The sequence below is a fragment of the Leucopleurus acutus genome (assembly GCF_964270905.1).
Source record: "Leucopleurus acutus genome assembly, chromosome: 2".
In the NCBI taxonomy this organism is placed as follows: domain Eukaryota; kingdom Metazoa; phylum Chordata; class Mammalia; order Artiodactyla; family Delphinidae; genus Leucopleurus; species Leucopleurus acutus.
Window position 1 is genome coordinate 5,343,080 of NC_139143.1, and position 18,132 is coordinate 5,361,211.

An 18,132-nucleotide genomic window follows, 5' to 3' on the forward strand; every position below is an offset into this window, starting at 1 on the left:
GGGTTGTCTTTTCATCTTGTTTATGGTTTCCTTTACTGTGCAAAAGCTTTTAAGTTTCATTAGGTCCCATTTGTTTATCTTTTGTTTTTATTTCTATTTCTCTAGGAGGTGGGTCAAAAAGGATCTTGCTGTGATTTATGTCATAGAGTGTTCTGCCTATGTTTTCCTCTAAGAGTTTGATAGTGTTGGGACTTACATTTAGGTCTTTAATCCATTTTGAGTTTATTTCTGTGTAGTCTTAGGGAGTGTTCTAATTTCATTCTTTTACATGTAGCTGTCCAGTTTTCCCAGCACCACTTATTGAAGAGGCTGTCTTTTCTCCACTGTATATCCTTGCCTCCTTTATCAAAGATAAGGTGACCATAACCATATGTGCATGGGTTTATCTCTGGGCTTTCTATCCTGTTCCATTGATCTATATTTCTGTTTTTGTACCAGTACCATACTGTCTTCATTACAGTAGCTTGGTAGTATAGTCTGAAGTCAGGGAGCCTGATTCCTCCAGCTCCGTTTTTCTTTCTCAAGATTGCTTTGGCTATTCGGGGTCTTTTGTGTTTCCATACAGATTGTGACATTTTTTGTTACAATTCTGTGAAAAATGCCATTGGTAGTTTGATAGGGATTGCATTGAATCTGTAGATTGCTTTGGGTAGTATAGTCATTTTCACAGTGTTGATTCTTCCAATCCAAGAACATGGTATATCTCTCCATCTATTTCTATCATCTTTAATTTCTTTCGTCAGTGTCTTATAGTTTTCTGCATAGAGGTCTTTTGTCTCCCTTGGTAGGTTTATTCCTAGGTATTTCATTCTTTTTGTTGCAATGGTAAATGGGAGTGTTTCCTTAATTTCACTTTCGGATTTTTCATTAGTGCATAGGAATGCAAGAGATTTCTGTGCGTTTTGTATCCTGCTACTTTACCAAATTCATTGATTAGCTCTAGTTTTCTGGTAGCATCTTTAGGATTCTCTTTGTATAGTATCGTGTCATCTGCATACAGTGACAGCTTTACTTCTTCTTTTCTGATTTGTATTTCTTTTTCTTCTCTGACTGCTGTGGCTAAAACCTCCAAAACTATGTTGAATAATAGTGGTGAGAGTGGGCAACCTTGTCTTGTTCCTGATCTTACTGGAAGTGGTTTCATTTTTTCACCATTGAGGACAATGTTCGCTGTGGGTTTGTCATATACGGCCTTTATTATGTTGAGGTAAGTTCCCTCTATGCCTACTTTCTGGAGGGTTTTTATCATAAATGGGTGTTGAATTTTGTCGAAAGCTTTTCTGAATCTATTGAGATGATCATATGGTTTTTATTCTTCAGTTTGTTAACATGGTGTCTCACATTGATTGATTTGCATATATTGAAGAATCCTTGCATTCCTGGGATAAACCCCACTTGATCATGGTGTATGACTCCTTTAATGTGCTGTTGCATTCTGTTTGCTAGTATTTTGTTGAGGATTTTTGTATCTATGTTCATAAGCAATATTGGCCTGTAGTTTTCTTTCTTTGTGACATCCTTGTCTGGTTTTGGTATCAGGATGATGGTGGCCTCATAGAATGAGTTTGGGAGTGTGCCTCCCTCGGCTATATTTTTGAAGAGTTTGAGAAGGATAGGTGTTAGCTCTTCTCTAAATGTTTGATGGAATTCGCCTGTGAAGCCGTCTGGTCCTGGGCTTTTACTTGTTGGAAGATTTTAAATCACAGTGTCAATTTCAGTGCTTGTGATTGGTCTGTTTATATTTTCTATTTCTTCCTGGTTCAGTCTCGGAAGGTTGTGCTTTTCTAAGAATTTGTCCATTTTATTGGCATATAGTTGCTTGTAGTAATCTCTCATGATCCTTTGTATTTTTGCAGTGTCAGTTGTTACTTCTCCTTTTTCATTTCTAGTTCTATTGATTTGAGTCTTCTCTCTTTTTTGCTTGATGAGTCTGGCTGATGGTTTATCAATTTTGTTCATCTTCTCAAAGAACCAGGTTTTAGTTTTATTGATCTTTGCTATCGTTTCCTTCATTTCTTTTTCACTTATTTCTGATCTGATCTTTATGATTTCTTTCCTTCTGCTAACTTTTGGGGTTTTTTGTTCTTCCTTCTCTAATTGCTTTAGGTGTAAGGTTAGGTTGTTTATTTGAGATGTTTCTTGTTTCTTAAGGTAGGATTGTATTGTTATAAACTTCCCTCTTAGAACTGCTTTTGCTGCATCCCATAGGTTTTGGGTCGTCGTGTTTTCATTGTCATTTGTTTCTAGGTATTTTTTGATTTCCTCAGTGACCTCTTGGTTATTAAGTAGTGTATTGTTTAGCCTTCATGTGTTTGTATTTTTTACAGATTTCTTCCTGTAGTTGATATCTAGTCTCATAGCATTGTGGTCAGGAAAGATATTTGATATGATTTCAATTTTCTTAAATTTACCAAGGCTTGATTTATGACCCAGGATATTATCTATCCTGGAGAATGTTCCATGAGCACTTGAGAAAAATGTGTATTCTGTTGTTTTTGGATGGAATGTCCTATAAATATCAATTAAGTCCATCTTGTTTAATGTATCAATTAAAGCTTGTGTTTCCTTAATTATTTTCATTTTGGATGATCTGTCCATTGGTGAAAGTGGGGTGTTAAAGTCCCCTAGTATGACTGTGTCACTGTCGATTTCCCCTTTTATGGCTGTTAGTATTTGCCTTATGTATTGAGGTGCTCCTATGTTGGGTGCATAAATATTTACAATTGTTATATCTTTTTCTTGGATTGATCCCTTGATCATTATGTAGTGTCCTTCTTTGTCTCTTGTAATAGTCTTTGTTTTTAAAGTCTGTTTTTTCTGATATGAGAATTGCTACTCCAGTGTTCTTTTGATTTCCATTTGCATGGAATATCTTTTTCCATCCCCTCACTTTCAGTCTGTATGTGTCCCTAGGTCTGAAGTGGGTCTCTTATAGACAGCTGCCGTACTGTTTTGATTACTGTAGCTTTGTAGTACAGTCTGAATTCAGGGAGCCAGGGTGCACAAATATTTGCAACTGTTATATTATCTCTTTGGATTGACCCCTTTATCATTATGCAATGTGCCCTCTTTTGTTACAGTCTTTGAGTCTATTTTGTCTGATATGAGTGTTGTTACCCCTGATTTCTTTTGTTTCCACTTGCATGGAATATCTTTTTCCAGTCCTTCACTTTTAGTCTGTGTGTGTTTTCATATTTGAGTGAATCTCTTGTAGGCTGTATATAGATGGGCCTTGCTTTTTCATTAGTTCAGCCACTCTGTGTCTTTTGATTGGAACATTTAGGCCTTTACATTTTAAGTGATTATTAATAGGTATTACTTATTGCCATTTTGTTAACTGTTTTGTGGTTTGTTTTGCAGTCCTTCTGTGTTCTTTTCTTCTTCTTAGTCTCTTCTCTGTGGTTTGATGATTTTCTTTTGTGTTAATTTTGGGTCTATGTGTCTATTATAGGTTTTTGGTTTGTGGTTACCATGAAGTTCATGTATAACAACCTATGTATATAGCAGTCTGTTTTAAGTTGATGGTTACTTAAGTCCAAACCTTCTTAAAACACTGTATTTTTATCTCCCAGCACACCTTTTTGACATCACATTTTACATCATCTTTTTATTTTGTGCATCTCTTAACTACTTATTATAGTTACAACGGTTGACTTTACTACTTTTATCTTTTAACCTTCACACTTGCTTTGTAAGTGGTTGATACACTCACTATGTTTACTATATGTTTATGAGATTTTTTAAATATATTTCCTTATTTCTAATTTTGGCCTTTTCTGCCTAAAGAAGTCCCTTTAACATTTTTTTGTATGGTTAGTTTACTGGTGATGAGTTTCTTTAGCTTCTGTTAGTCTGGGAAACTTTACTGCTACTTTAATTATAAATGATAACCTTACCAGGTAGAGTATTCTTGGCTTTTAAGCGTTTTTTTTTTTTGCTTTTTGGGTTTTTTTCTATCAGCACTTTGAATATATCATACCAGTTCCTTCTGGCCTATAAATTTTCTGCTGTGAAAGCAGCTTATAGTCTTATGGAGATTTCCTTCTATGTAACTAGTTTTTTTCCTCTCTTGCTGCCTTTAAGATTCTCTCTTTAACTTTTATCATTTTAATTACACTGTGTCTTGGTTTGGGTCTCTTTGGGCTCATCCTGTTTGGGACTCTGTTTCCTGGACTTGGATGTCTGTTTCCTTCACCTGGTTAGGAAAGTTTTCAGCCACTATTTCTTCAAATAAGTTTTCTGTCCCTTTCTCTGCCTCTTCTCCTTCTGGGACTCCGATAATGTGAATATTAGTGTGCTTGATTTGTCCCTAGGATCCCTTAAAGTATCTCTTTTTAAAATTCATTTTTCTTTTTTGCTGTTCCTTTTGGGTGATTTCCACCACCCTGTCTTCCAGATCACTGATCCATCCATTCTTCTGCTTCATCTGATCTGCTGTTGATACCATCTAGTGTATTTTTTTATTTCATTTATTGTATTCTTCAGCTCTGCTTGGTTCTTTTTTATATTTTGTAATTCATTATTGAAGTTCTCACTGTTTATCTTCTCATGAGTTCATTGGGCACATTTATGATCATTAGTTTGAACTCTTTAGCAGATTACTTATTTCCATTTCGTTTCTTTTTCTGAGCTTTTGTCTTATTCTTTCTTTTCGAGCACATCCCTCTGTCTCCTCACTTTGCCTCGCTCTCTGTATAGTTTCTGTGTGTTGGGTAGATGGGCTGCATCTCTCCATCTTGAAGGAGTGGCTTATGTAGGTGGTTTCTCATGGGCCCCAGAAGAGCAATCCCTCCTGGTCACCAGAGTCAGATGCTCCAGGGGTGTCCCCCTCTGTGGGCTATGTGTCCTCCTGCTGCGGTGGCACCAAGGTTGCCCACTGGCTGGAAGGCCCACCCAGTCACAACTGCTCTGGGTCCACTGGTGGGCAAGTTGGTTCCAGGCCCGGCTGGTTGTAACTGCTGCAGGCACCCTGGCCCTTGGTGTGGCTGGCTGCAGGGCTCAGCCGCTCAGTTGCAGGTGTACTGGTGGGTAGGGCTGGCCGCTCAGGGCGGGAGCCTCTTTAGGGGATGCTGGACCCTGGCAAGTCTACCTGCCAGGTGTGGCAGGACAGGAGCCGCTTTGGAGGGGCAGTGGCCAGGATGGGCAGGTTGGATGCGGCTGGAGAACGCTGGGTCAGGACTGCGGTGCTCACAAGACAGATGGAGAATGTCAGAAGTGGCAGCTGCCAGTGCCGGGCCAGCTAGGTAGAGAGAGAAGAATAATTTAAAAAAGGGTGTCCACCAGCACTTCGGTCCTGAAGAAAGTTCTAACAGACCTCTGCCCCTCAGCACCTGCCCTGAAGCTAGTCAGTTGAATCTTCTCCTTCACATATGACCAGGTGCTTTTCCAACTGCTGCCTCTGCATCAAGACTCAGAGCTAGTGAGTCTGTGCAGAAGCCCTTCAAGAGCACAGTCTCGGTTCTCCAGAGTCCCGTGGCTCTCCCAGATGTAAGCCACACTGGGTGTCAGTTAAATGTTAGGGGGCTCCCCTGCCTAGTGAAGGTCCCCCGGGCTGGGGTGCCCCCATATGGGGCCCTGACCCCTCGCTCCTGAGGGAGGGCAGGTCACCGCATGGAGGGTGTGGGTCCTGACTCGATGGTCTCTGTCCCTCTGACCTGTTTCAGTGTGTGTTTCTTTATATCCTTCATCGTAGAGGAGCTGCTCTGCTGGTCTTCACGTCGTCCTCAGATGGGTCACTCTGTGTAGTTATAGTTTTGGTTTGTTCATGGGGTGAGGCGTGTCCGTGGGCTGAGGCATGTCCTTGGGGAGAGGCGTGTCCGTGGGCTGAGGCATGTTCATGGCATAAGGCGTGTTCATGGCGTGGCGAATGCAGGGTCTTCCTACTCTGCCATCTTGGTCCATAACAAAAACTGTAAAAGTTTTTTATTTTCTTGTGGAATGAACACTTAACATGATTCAAACATGCAAAAGTAAAGAGAAGCTTATATGAATTCCCAGGTACCTTGCATACATCTTCAACAATTATCAGCTTACGGCCAATCTTATTTCTGTGCCAGCCCTACCCATGATCCCTCCCCACCTCTGGATTAATTTGAAGTAAATACCCGATAGCATATCATTTAACCCTGCAGATATTTTGAGATAAATCTGTAAAAGATAACTACTTAAAAAACATAATCGCAGTGTAGTTCAAAACTGGGACAGATTGAACCTCAAGAAGAGTAGTAACCCTGATGGGGTGATGAGCCATATCAAATATATACAAATGATAATTTTTAAAGGCCCCTCCTGGCTCACCTTTATAGACTGTTAGATTAGCGCATTACTCTAAAAACTGTTAAATAAAAGGAAGGAATTATCCTATTTTTCTGGTACACATTGTATTTCAGGATAGCCACATAGTTAATAAGACAGTTCTTTATGGAATGCCAACAAATAAATATAAAGGAAATGCTTTTGAAAAGCATAATTTTGAAGTGCCTACTGAAATAATGGATTTAGCCAGCGGTTACTATAGGATGCTAAAACCATCAGGTGAAAGGCTGATAAAGTTTGTAGTGGATGCACTGCCCAACCACACCTGAAGCCATTAATCAGTCTTAGTACCACCCAAAGTGAGACATCTGATCACCAGGTGCCTCCAGATGTGATGCACTGAGAAACACATCAACACCTGTGGGAATTCTTGCCAAAAACAGAGGGAAGACCCAGCACCTGAAGCTAACCAAGCTCCAGATGTAATTGCCAGTTTATAGGAAAGGAGGGTAAAATAACACGTTAAAGGACACAGGTGGCATGGAGGGGGGGAAGGTGGAAGGGATCGTCCTCTGAGACGAGGGACATGTCAGCCAAATCCAGTGCTACCCTGTTGAGATTCTGGTCCAGATAAACTCACTCAAATATTTTGGGGGCAGTAAGGGAATATGAGATATTAGAGAATAATTATTAATTCGTTATGTATGATGATGATATTTGGTTGTGTTAAAAAAATCTGTCTGTTAAAGCTACATAGTGAAGTATTTACAGGTGAAATGATGCATTGTCTAGGATTTGTTACCTTGAGACCCAAGAGCAGCCTCACCTAAGAGCGTGTTAGAATCAGAACCTGTACCAAACTCCAAGAGATGTACATGCACTTTAATGATTGAGAAGCATTGCCTTAAAGTACTTGGTGTGAGGGAGAGTGTGGGTAAGGGATAAAAGCAACAAGATTGCAAGTATTGATTATTATTGAAACTGGGGGCTAAGTGCTTGGTGAAGTGATTGACTGTAAGTCAGGGATTCCTAAATCGGGGACCGACAGACTGGGAGAGCAGGCAGAGTGTTTATAGACTCAGCCCACTGATTTGTTTTTTGTTGACTGGTTTGAGATGTAAGCGTTGAGGTAAATGTTGTCTGATATCCTCCCCTTCTTCCTGCCCAGCTAGTCAAGTTACTGGCTAGTATTCACAACCCCTGAATGCATATTTCTTTAAAAAGTATTCCTTGTCAGATCAAATTGTCGGTTAAAATTTATGGAAGAGACGTACCTTAACGACTTAACGCCAGTGTGTCGATCTCTCTCTGTAGCCGCGCCTAAGAAGGACTCTTCAGAGCCTGGATGGTGTTCTGTGCGATGACAATGATGAGGACGCAGAAAGAGCCAGCAAGTAAGTCGCGGGGTCTCCTGTTCTGTTACGCGATGCGGCTCAGCGGCAGAAGCTTTAGGTTACAAGAGAGATGTCAAAGAACGTGCACTCCCAGAGATCAGGTTTTACTCCCTTGTGGTATATTTTTCAGCAGGAGGAACCAGCGCTAATTGGAGTCTCACGGGGGACGAATCTTGAGATGGGAAAGCAAGATAGACCTGAAATAACTTGTTCTTGGGAAGCAGTAACGTCTGCAGCAATACCTGGGATAGTGTTAAAGGGGAAACAGAAGCCCACTCACTAAGTTAGACTCCTACGCTCCTCCTGAAGAGGGCCAGGTAGATATCAGGAACGGTGAGAGTAGTCAATAGAAACAAACCAGATAGGCGAGGGGCGGGACCTAACTCCATGGTGGTATCAGAAGAGGAGAGTTTAACGCAAAATGTTAAAAATTAATTTTAACATAAAACAAGGGAAACAATAATACTATATGTTGAACTTTTAAAACAATTTTAAGATATTTTGGGATGACAGCATCAACATTCTTTTTTCTGCATTAAGTATATCTTTGTTTATATAAGACAAGTGAATAAACAAATAAAAGGAAAACCATATAAAAATACTGAAAGTGAACTTGGAGTATAGCAAACTTCCCAGGTATTCTGGGAACCTGATATTTCTAAGGCTAATGTCCCAAATTCCCCAGGATTAGACTGTGAGAAGCCCCGCTTGTGCTTCCGGATTGATAAGGAGCCATAAACGTTTGTTTGCTCTCAGTGCACATACTCAAGATTTCCAGCATTTGAATCGGTGTGTACATCACTACAAAGAATTTGGCCATGAACCAATTATCCACTTTGCTGGTCTACAGAAATATTACGTTGGTTTTAAAACTCCCACCTTAGTTGACGGTCTCTGGTGAGAGGTTGCTTGTAAGTAGCATTCGCGGTCACGTAATCACCAGTGCGTGTTTTCTTTTTCTTCAGGTTGTCCTCTGAAGACGGAGAAGAAGCGTCTGCTTATTTCTACGAAAGTGACGACTCTCTTGAAGCCAGAGCACAGGCCCCTTCCTCGGGTGAGATGGACTTGCTGGGCGAGATCCTGGACACGCTGAGCACGCACAGCCAGGACCAGGGGAAGCTGGCAGCGGCCAGGAGCCTGGACTTCTTTAGGTCGATGGACGACATTGATTACAAGCCCACGGTGAGTCGATTTTCCAACTGGTAAAATTAAATGAACAGTTTCTCGCACTCACTGTGATGGTTTTTGTCATCACCTTAGTTGGTAGGAGCGTTTGACCTCAGATAAGTGTCAAAACTCCAAAAATACTGTAAGAGTTAATCATTAAGAATTATTTCTAGTAACAAAATTCCAGCATTTTCCCTTTTATTTATGCAATTCTGGTGGTTATTGTCATTAATTGAAATTATTTTGTCAAGCAGTAGTATTTTCCTACAACCTAATCTTATAGTTGTCTTTTCTGGGGAACTTTTAAACGTGAAATGTTCCCACTTTTTTTCTGTATTTTCTGGATGTTCAAAAAAATTTTAATAAATGTATTAATTCAAGTAATGTTTCATTGTATTGCTTTAGAAATAATACTTTAAACAGATTGAACTGGCTGCTTTAAGAACACAAGAGAGAGAAGTATAAGTAATTTCCACTCTGTTCTGATGGTAATAAATTCCAGAACTTGGCATTGATTATATAATATAGTTTGTCTGCTTGTTTTTTGTGTTATTTTGAAGGATTGTTTTGCAAATCCTTTTTTTCAGCTTTTTTGTAGTATAATGACAAATAAAAGTTGTGTACATCTAAGGTGTACAACTTGATGTTTTGAAATGCTGACCACAGATGAGCTAATTAACATATCCCTTATCTCACTTAGTTACCTTTTCTTTGCAGTGAGAGCACATGAGATCTACCTTCTTAGCAAAGAACTGTGGTCACCGAGCTGTACATTAGGTCCCAGCACTTTTCCCACCTGCACGACTGAAACCTGCCCCTCCAGCATCTCCCCATTTCCCCACCCTCCATCCCCCTCTGGTGACCCCCATTCTACTCTCGACATCTGAGTTTGACTATTTTAGGTTCCACATATAAGTGACATCATGCAGTATTTGTGTTTCTCTGTCTGGCTTATTTCACTTAACATAATGCCCTCCAAGTTCATCCATGTTGTCACGAATGGCAGGATTTCCTTGTTTTTAAAAGCTGAGTAACATTCCATGGTGTATACGTACCACGTTTTCTTTACCTGTTCGTCCATCAGTGACATCTAGGTTGCCTCCATAGCTTCACTATTGTAAATAATGCTGCCGTGAACATGTGGGTACAGCTGTATTGTCAAGATACTGATTTTATCTTCTTTGGATACATACCCGGAAGTAGGTGTATTATAGATTGCTGGATCGTATGGTAGGTCTGTTTTTAGTTTTTTGAGGATCCTCCACACTGATTTCCACAGTGGCTGCACCAGTTTACACTCCCACCCGCAGTGTGCGAGGGCTCCTTTTTCTCCACACCCTTGCCAACACTTAGGGTCTGGTTTGAGTTTTATAGGTGATTGAAAGGTGCAAGGGCCTGGGCACCCGTATCCATTCTCACTTCATTCCTGTTGAGGGCGCCCTGGGAGGTGTTCAGAGCTAACTGTCCATGCTTCATTTCCTCTGGGAGGGACTTTGAGTTCCCAGCCTTGAAAGATACTGATTTCAAAATGGAAAACAGTACTGCTGAAGTAATATAATTTTCTTCCATTTTTTCTAAATGCGCTGTTTCTTCTCTCAGAATAAATCCAACACGCCCAGTGAGAACAACCTGGCCCTGCTTTGCAGTGGTTCTGGTGACCAGGCTGAGTGGCACCTGGGGCAGGACGACAGTGCCCTCCACGGCAGGCAGCTCCCGCCCTCGCCCAGGAAGCGGGTGGCCTCCAGCGCGGGAACGGACTCTCTGTCCATCCTCAAGGAGGAGAACGGTGAGCGACGCCTCGGCGTTGGTGCCGCGAGCCGGCCCGCAGAGCTGGGCGGGCCGGACCCCGCGCCAGGACTGGGTTTGCCGCTGGCTTCGCCCGGAGCTTCCCAAACAGAGAAGAAAGAAACACTAAGCCAGACTCCGGGTGATCCGCTGGTACCCAGCCTTGGGCGCCGTCCGTCTTTTGTTCCTTGGGAGAAAGAAGGGAAAGGAGCCAAAGAGACTTCAGAAGGTTCTGGACTGCTTCAGGAGGTGGTGTCGTTATGCCACGTAACATCTGCCTTCCAGCAAGACTTAAACATCTCAGAAGGAAAAGCAAGTGGAAACCAAGCTTAAATCAACAAATGAAGAGTCCGTCGCTTGCATCCAAGCTTCTACGGAGACATTTTAGGAGTCCCTGTACCCTCTCATAAACAAGGGTTGGTAGAAGAGGCAGCTCTTCCTACCGCGTAAACACTGTTTTTCATTTGGGACATTTCTCCCACTCGTCTGTCTCGTGGTATATAGATTTATCCACTGATTTTTAAATGTAAAGCTAACTCTTCTACTGTGCTCTTAAATCAGGTACTAGCTTGTATGTATGTTGAAAGTATATATTGAACATATGATTTCCCAGTATTTGGTGCTTAACGCCACTTATTTTATTTAAACGAAGTATGCATCTAACCCTTGCACATAACCAGTAGCTACTGTTACTAACCTGGTTGAGCATGAACTGGCCAAGATACCAAAACCTATCAGAACTAGCCTGAACCTGTTGACCAACTAATTGCCTTAATCTTAAGCCTATATTAAGCATACTTACATAATTTATGGAATTACAGGTAAATTTTGAAAGATAAGTTATAAGTGTTCTGCAGAGCAATAATGCCTTTTTCTATTCATCAAATCAAGGACAAAATTCATTTATTCAAAGTTAAAAAGCTCTCTTCTGGACACTGCAGCCATGTTTTCCAAAAGGTATAAAGGTTCGCATTTACCTTACACGTCACTCAGCGAAATATATGAAGTGCTGGATTACAATGTGAAATTAATGACTTCTGTTTACAAATGACACTTTAAGTTTTTTCAGTCTTTCTGTATGACTTTGCTAAAGTAGGAGTCAGCCCCAGGAAGCCAAATGTGACATAAACTGTCCTGATAAAAAAGTGTTCCTATCTGTTTTTCCCTTAACTAATAATTCTCTACCAGAATGCTTCATATCATCTCAGATGGACTTCTTAAAATAATTGAATTTATATTTTGGAAGTTTCAAATTTATAGAAACCGTGTGGAGAAAGTACAGTGTCCCCACGTCTCCCTACTCAGTTTCCGCTGTTTTTCATATCCTCTGATGTCAGTGCAGTACGTCTTCACAATTCATGAACCATGCTCCATGCACATTTCCTTAGTTTTTCCCTGCCATCCTTCTTCTGTCCCAGAATCCCACCCAGGGACCACATCACACTTGGCTGCCACAGCTCCGTAGGCTCCTCTTGGCTGTGACCCTCTCTCAGACTTCCCTGGTTTTTGACGACCTTGACAGTTTTCAAGAGGACTGGGCAGATATAGATATGCTGTAGGATGCCCCTCTGCTGGAACTTGTCTGGTGTTTTTCTCATGATTGATTGATTGTAACGGGACCGTTGGGTTTTGGGGAGGGGGTTACAGAAGAAAAGTGCCGTCTTCATCATTACATCTTATCAAGGGTCCGTGCTGTGCACGTGATTTGTGAATGTTGATGTTGGCCTTGGTCACCAGGCTGAGGTGGCGTTTGTGGGGTTCCTCCCCTGTAAAGCCGTTCCTTCCCCTGCCGCTCCTACTGCCGTCTTCAGGAGGAAGTAGCCGTGCGCCGCCCACACTGAGGCTTGGGGCTCGTGCTTCCTCTCCGTGAGGGCATGGAATCCACGTAAATTACTTGGAATTCTTCTACATGGGACATCGTCTCCTGTCTGTCAAATTCACTGTCACGCTTTGAAGTTCACCTGAGAAGGAATCGTGCGTTGACTGCTTGATGATTGGCTAGATTGACAGGAATAATCAGGAAAAAAACCCAGCGATGCTATGGTTCATTTGTTGTTAGTATGTTCAATATATATACTCTACACGTCCCCACTCATGATTTTTTTTTACATTACCATTTTAGGAAAGGTGTTTGAGAACCCATTCAAGAACCCTCATCAAGACTGTGCTCTAAAATATTTACTGAAATCATAATTTAATTTTCAGTTAAAATCCTGGAAGGGGGTTTGTTAAAAACATTGCTTAAAATATTCATTCAGGTCAGTCTTCAAATAATTTAAAGAAAATGACCAAGTTTTACGTTTCTAAAGTGCATTTCAAAATCTCAATGGATATATTTTGGGAGGACAATTATTCATTCATGTTTATGAAGGAAAACAAGGAAGACCTTGTTTTCCATATAAGGATAGATTCTGTATGTATTAAGGAAAAGGGTGTTTAATCCTTTTTTAAATTTAATCCTTTTTTTTTAAACACAAAAGATTCAAGTTTCCTGTCAAATTTTGCTTTTATATACTCATTACAAAATTCCATTTTATTTAATTGAAAGATATAAAAAAAGTCCGTTTATCAGAAGAGCTATTTTAAATAAGAAGGAAAAACTGTCACTCTGGTCGTTAATCTGCTGGGCAAATATTCTTCATAATTTTTGAAAGGAATGTAAAGCAGCCCTTTAATGTGAATATTGGAATGAGGTATTTTTCCTTCAGAATTCACTGTCTGGAGAATGGGATCATTGTGAGTGTAGCACAGGCACAATCTGGGTTTCGATCCATTTGCTTGATAAGTTTCAAGGACTCAGACACGTGAGTTTTTTTCCTGTCTTTTGGTCCCCTCACCAGATGTCTGACTGCACTGCTCTGTGTGGTGAGGGTGTTCATCCACTGACAAGTCACATTTGTGTCAAGATATTTTAAACTGAATTTGTGCCTTATTTTAACATACAAAATCAGCTCTTATATTCCATGTTAGAAACAAAAGCAAAACCCCTGCATGTTATTCTTGGAAAAAATCCAAAAGACTAGTAGCAAGTATTCATATTTCAAACCGTTAACATTTTAAGTATTCAAAGTCTGCTCTGAAACTAGACTTCCCAGTATTATGGTGGCTGTAGATAGAATGAAGTGACATTGAGGCGAGTATTTTTCCTACTATCTTCACATTTTCTATTATAACTAAACCAAATATGTGTAAACTCTCCTGCTGTTTGAATCCTTTTTTTTTTTTTACCCCCAAGGAGCAACACCTGTTCTACAACAGAATTGTATAAACAAATCAGACCTTTGGCTCTGAGGCCCAGTCTTTATGTGACCTCTAGACAAAGTCACAATTCTCCCCAAATCCCACTCTAGTTATTATCCTTTTGCCCTTGGGTATTGCATCCATGGTATTTCAGGGGGATAGAAGAGTTGTGTGTGAATTTAGGGGCTCTTGTTTTGTTAAGTGAGACTGTGTTAAGTGGTATATTTTGATGGCTACCTACTTTAGCATATTTTAGAAAGGCACCAAAATATAGCATGAGTACTTTTCTGATTAAAAATTTAAAACTCATTTAGGAACTATTTATCAGCTGTTTGTACTGGTCATACACAAGGTACAGTAACTGTGGACATAGGGAAATAAAAGAATTGGCCTGGTCCCTGCTGTGCAGGAACTAATTAAAAGGAAAAGGAATTGTAAATCCCTGTTAACAATAATAACGATAATGTATTTTGCTTAGAAGTTATTCAGCCAAGATTCTATCACCAAAAAAAAGGCCTTTTAAAGCTGCTTAATATAAAACATGCTCTAAGTACAGAACCATTGTACCATTTCTAATTTGATTAACTTTCTCTACTGTTATACGAAGTACAGTAATGCTGCTACCTAGGATACCTACTTTTAAAGGCCAGATTCAGAGGCTCTTAGAAACTAAGTGTTCTTGTTTACCTGACTGTCCATCACCACTCTGCTCTCCTATCACCAGGCAGCGAGGCTCTGATGAAACCATGTCCCTTTGCACTACTTAGGGCCACGTCACTCGAATCAGGATTAACTGAGCATGCAGATGCATGTTGATGGGATCTCGTTTTACTGTCTTTACCTTGATAATAGCATTCTCTAGAAATAGCCTCCCCTCACACACACACATACACTTTTAAACTAAAACTGTCTGTGACAGTGCTGTTGTGAGGAGTTTGTGCTCATATCCTAATAAACAGGACCCAGGAATGCTAATGAATTCATCGTTTCTGAAGTAAGGTGAAGAAGTAGACTGCTGATAAAGAGGACAAAACTGTGACTATTCTCATAATTAGTAGATCTTCTTTTCTAGAAAATCTGAATTTTTCAGGAAAAGATTATTTTCATGAATAAATTTCCTAATCTGAATTCCATTTTGTTTAGCATACAATATCCTGATTCTGGGTAGATATTTGTATATCAGAATATAAATTGAAGAATGTAAAATGAACACCCAAACCTAATTCCCCCAGACCACTTCTTAATATATGAAATGCTTTCTACAAACTGTCAGTATTGACGTCTTTCCTCTGTCGAGCCCAGGAATCTGTTAGTGTCTGTTTCTTAAATCTTGTTTAAGAGGCAGAGTTGTTTTGAGCAAATCAGTTAACATTGTGATTTGGTCAAGGTAGGGAATTATGTGTATTTAGAAAGAAGCATGTTTTATTTTGAAAATAATAGGATTTTGTGCAATATTTTTTCTTGCATAATTTAGTTCATATAAATACATCTGCTTTTCTAGCAGATGCCTTAAGGTCATGTTTTTCAGTATTTGTGTAAAACTGTATGTAGCAACATTCCATGTGATTTTAGAGAAAACATATTCTTTATACCGTTGGCAGGAGAAATGTTTTTATTTAAAATAATTATGAATATTGCATTAATATATCATAACTGCCTCAGCAACAATAAATATGCAACAAGAAAATTCTGAGTCTTAGATTACTATTGACAATACTGTTAACTTTAAAAGAAATGTGTATAGTGCAAAATGCTGATTCTTCATGTGTACATTTAACAGATACTCAGTTCTGTACCACATAAATCTAGATGGCATTTCTATGGTGATGACAAAACATATGTCAACTGTAATATCCTTTGTGATGAATCTTTGGTAAGATTTAAAAAGGGCATTGCCAATACTTTTTGACTGTGTAAATTAAGTTAATTTTTGTATAATGTACAGTTTGTTTAACCTTAGAGCTTCTATAGATTTCTACTTTTGTTATACTTGAATGAGGCAGAAGCACTGTGGAAAATCTGTAGCTCTGGATGTGATATGCAAACATACCAAAAAAATAAAACAAGGTACTGAACAGCAAACTTAACCAGATGCTTTCTATCCAGAAAGCTATGTTTTTTCAAACCATACTTAAGTGAAGTAATTTAAAATATACAATCTTTTATCTTAAAAGATTGCCAAGTCACAAATGATTACCTCTTTGATATGATAAATCTCTGAGTCTCTTCGTCTCTGTGTTACTTCATGTTTCGGAAGAGAGCCTTGTTGAGGTACATTGACAAATCTGCCCTTTGGTTGATTACGTGACTTTTAGGACAGGCCAGAATTAGACTCTGTGCATCCTAAATGCACCATGTGTGTTGAGTCACCATCCTTCACATAGTCTAGTTTCCATGTGGTTATTTGGAGAACCTTTAATAATCATATACCAAAAATGAGATTTCTTAAATCTGTCATGATTCAGTACTTAGAGCAATGCCTAAAACAACAAGTATGAACTGCCTAAAACCTACAGTTTAAAGTGCATAAGGCTTTTTTACACAAAAGGTACATGAGAGGTTAAAAACTGAACTCTCCCAAAGCTTATTTCTCTTTCTTTAAATGAATAACTATTTGGAAGGACTGAAAAACTCGAGCTTTTTGCTAGCCATGGTGACTGGTATCCATACACACCTTCCCAGCATCAAGATGTGCGTCATTGTTCTTGCATCCTTGAGGCTACAGGATAAGAGTCATCTCTAAAGCTGACTACTATTGGGAGGACTTTGTAAAAGTATTGTTTGGGGAATTTTAAAAAATATATGCAAAAGTAAATATTGGATGAATGACACATTACCATAAAGTGCCCAACGATGCAGGTTTAAAATAAAGTTGGTCATAATCAAAAGTGCCTGGTGGTGACTCTTTTTAATGATTGGCTGTAGTGCTCCTGGGGAACTGTCGCAAGGACCCTGCATCTCCATCTCGGAGCCTCGTGACTGCTGCAGTGTAAACTGAGCCCTAAACCTTTCTGGCGGGTTTGCTGGGGAGGCATCTGGTCAGCTAATTTCATTGGGCTCTGAAACCACAGAAGAGGTAATCAGTGTCACTAAGGACAGCACAGCAGGTCTAGCCAAGCCAAACGACTGTTTACTGACCTTCACGTAAGAGTCGAGGACGGACGGGAGATGCTCCCAAGCCTGGGAAGATGGGCTTCTCATCCAGGGACTCTGAAGGTCCAACCCAGAGCAAAAATCAAACTGGAAATAAGCACAAAATTTCCCTTGGGTGCAGAATTTCTGTGAATAATATGCTGAATTTTTCTTGTTTCCATAGCGGGAGCAAAGGTCTGACCCTGAGAAAGAGAGCATCCTTGGAAGCCTAAGATATAGCTGTGACTGATTTTGATTTTTAACACTTTGCCTGCCACCGTCATAGGGGTTAGTCTCAGTACCGCTTAGTGTCTGTGTCTGAGAAAGATGGTCATATCTTAATTTTATAGATGTAAATACAAAAACCCAGTTGGATTTTCCTTATACATAAATGAAAGAGAATACTCTTTTTGGAGTATTATTTTGTAGTGAGTCTGACAATCTTCTTGCCAGGAAGTAGCAATGAATTACAGGACACACAAAAATGTATACATTTATGGAAAATATAGTATTAACAGCATAAAAATTAAATAGTGTACTGTGGAAGTTTCTAGGTGAATTAAAACCTTCCCCAAGTTCTGTCATTGGTATGGTCCTGTTACCTAATTTCCCTGAAGCTTTATTTCTGTCTATTTAAAATAGAAGTGTCTGTTCTTAGGATGAGTTCGTAATATTGAGACACTTTGTGTACATTGCAGCTGCCATATACAGTCTGCCCTCGGTATCTCTGTGTCCACAACCACAAATCCAACCAGCCCAGATCGAAATACTTTAATAATTCCAGAAAGTTCCAAAAAGCAAAACCTAAATTTATCCCCCACTGGCAACTATTTACATAGCATTTACATTGTATTTTACAACTATTTACATAGCACTTAACACTGTATTAGGTATTACAAGACATCTAGAGATTAAAGTACATGGGAGGATATGCATGGGTTATATGGAAATACTGTGTCATTTTATATGAGGGACTTGAGCATCCTTGGATTTCGGTATGTGGCAGGGTGGGGGGAAGGGGTTGTCCTGGAACCAATCTCCCATGGATACCAAAGGATGACTATAATTTGAAGGGTAGAAAATATGCCTAAGTACCCGATTTCATTGGAACTGATGGATGTTTGGAGTATAAAACCATAAAATATAAAACTATAAAAAT

The 18,132-nt window shown here is 39.7% G+C and overlaps 1 protein-coding gene across 3 annotated transcripts in view; it reads left to right on the top strand.

Moving 5' to 3' along the window:
• The window catches only part of DENND1B (DENN domain containing 1B), a 250,682-nt gene extending 233,969 nt beyond the window's left edge, over positions 1-16,713 (top strand). For all 3 annotated transcript variants that reach the window (XM_082833223.1, XM_082833224.1, XM_082833225.1), the window contains 3 exons: positions 7,570-7,649; positions 8,615-8,831; positions 10,416-16,713. In XM_082833223.1, coding sequence (XP_082689349.1) covers positions 7,570-7,649; positions 8,615-8,831; positions 10,416-10,934 — 816 coding nt within the window. In that variant the 3' untranslated portion in view covers positions 10,935-16,713. The remainder of the gene's footprint in view (positions 1-7,569; positions 7,650-8,614; positions 8,832-10,415) is intronic.
• The last annotated feature ends 1,419 nt before the right edge of the window (positions 16,714-18,132 follow it).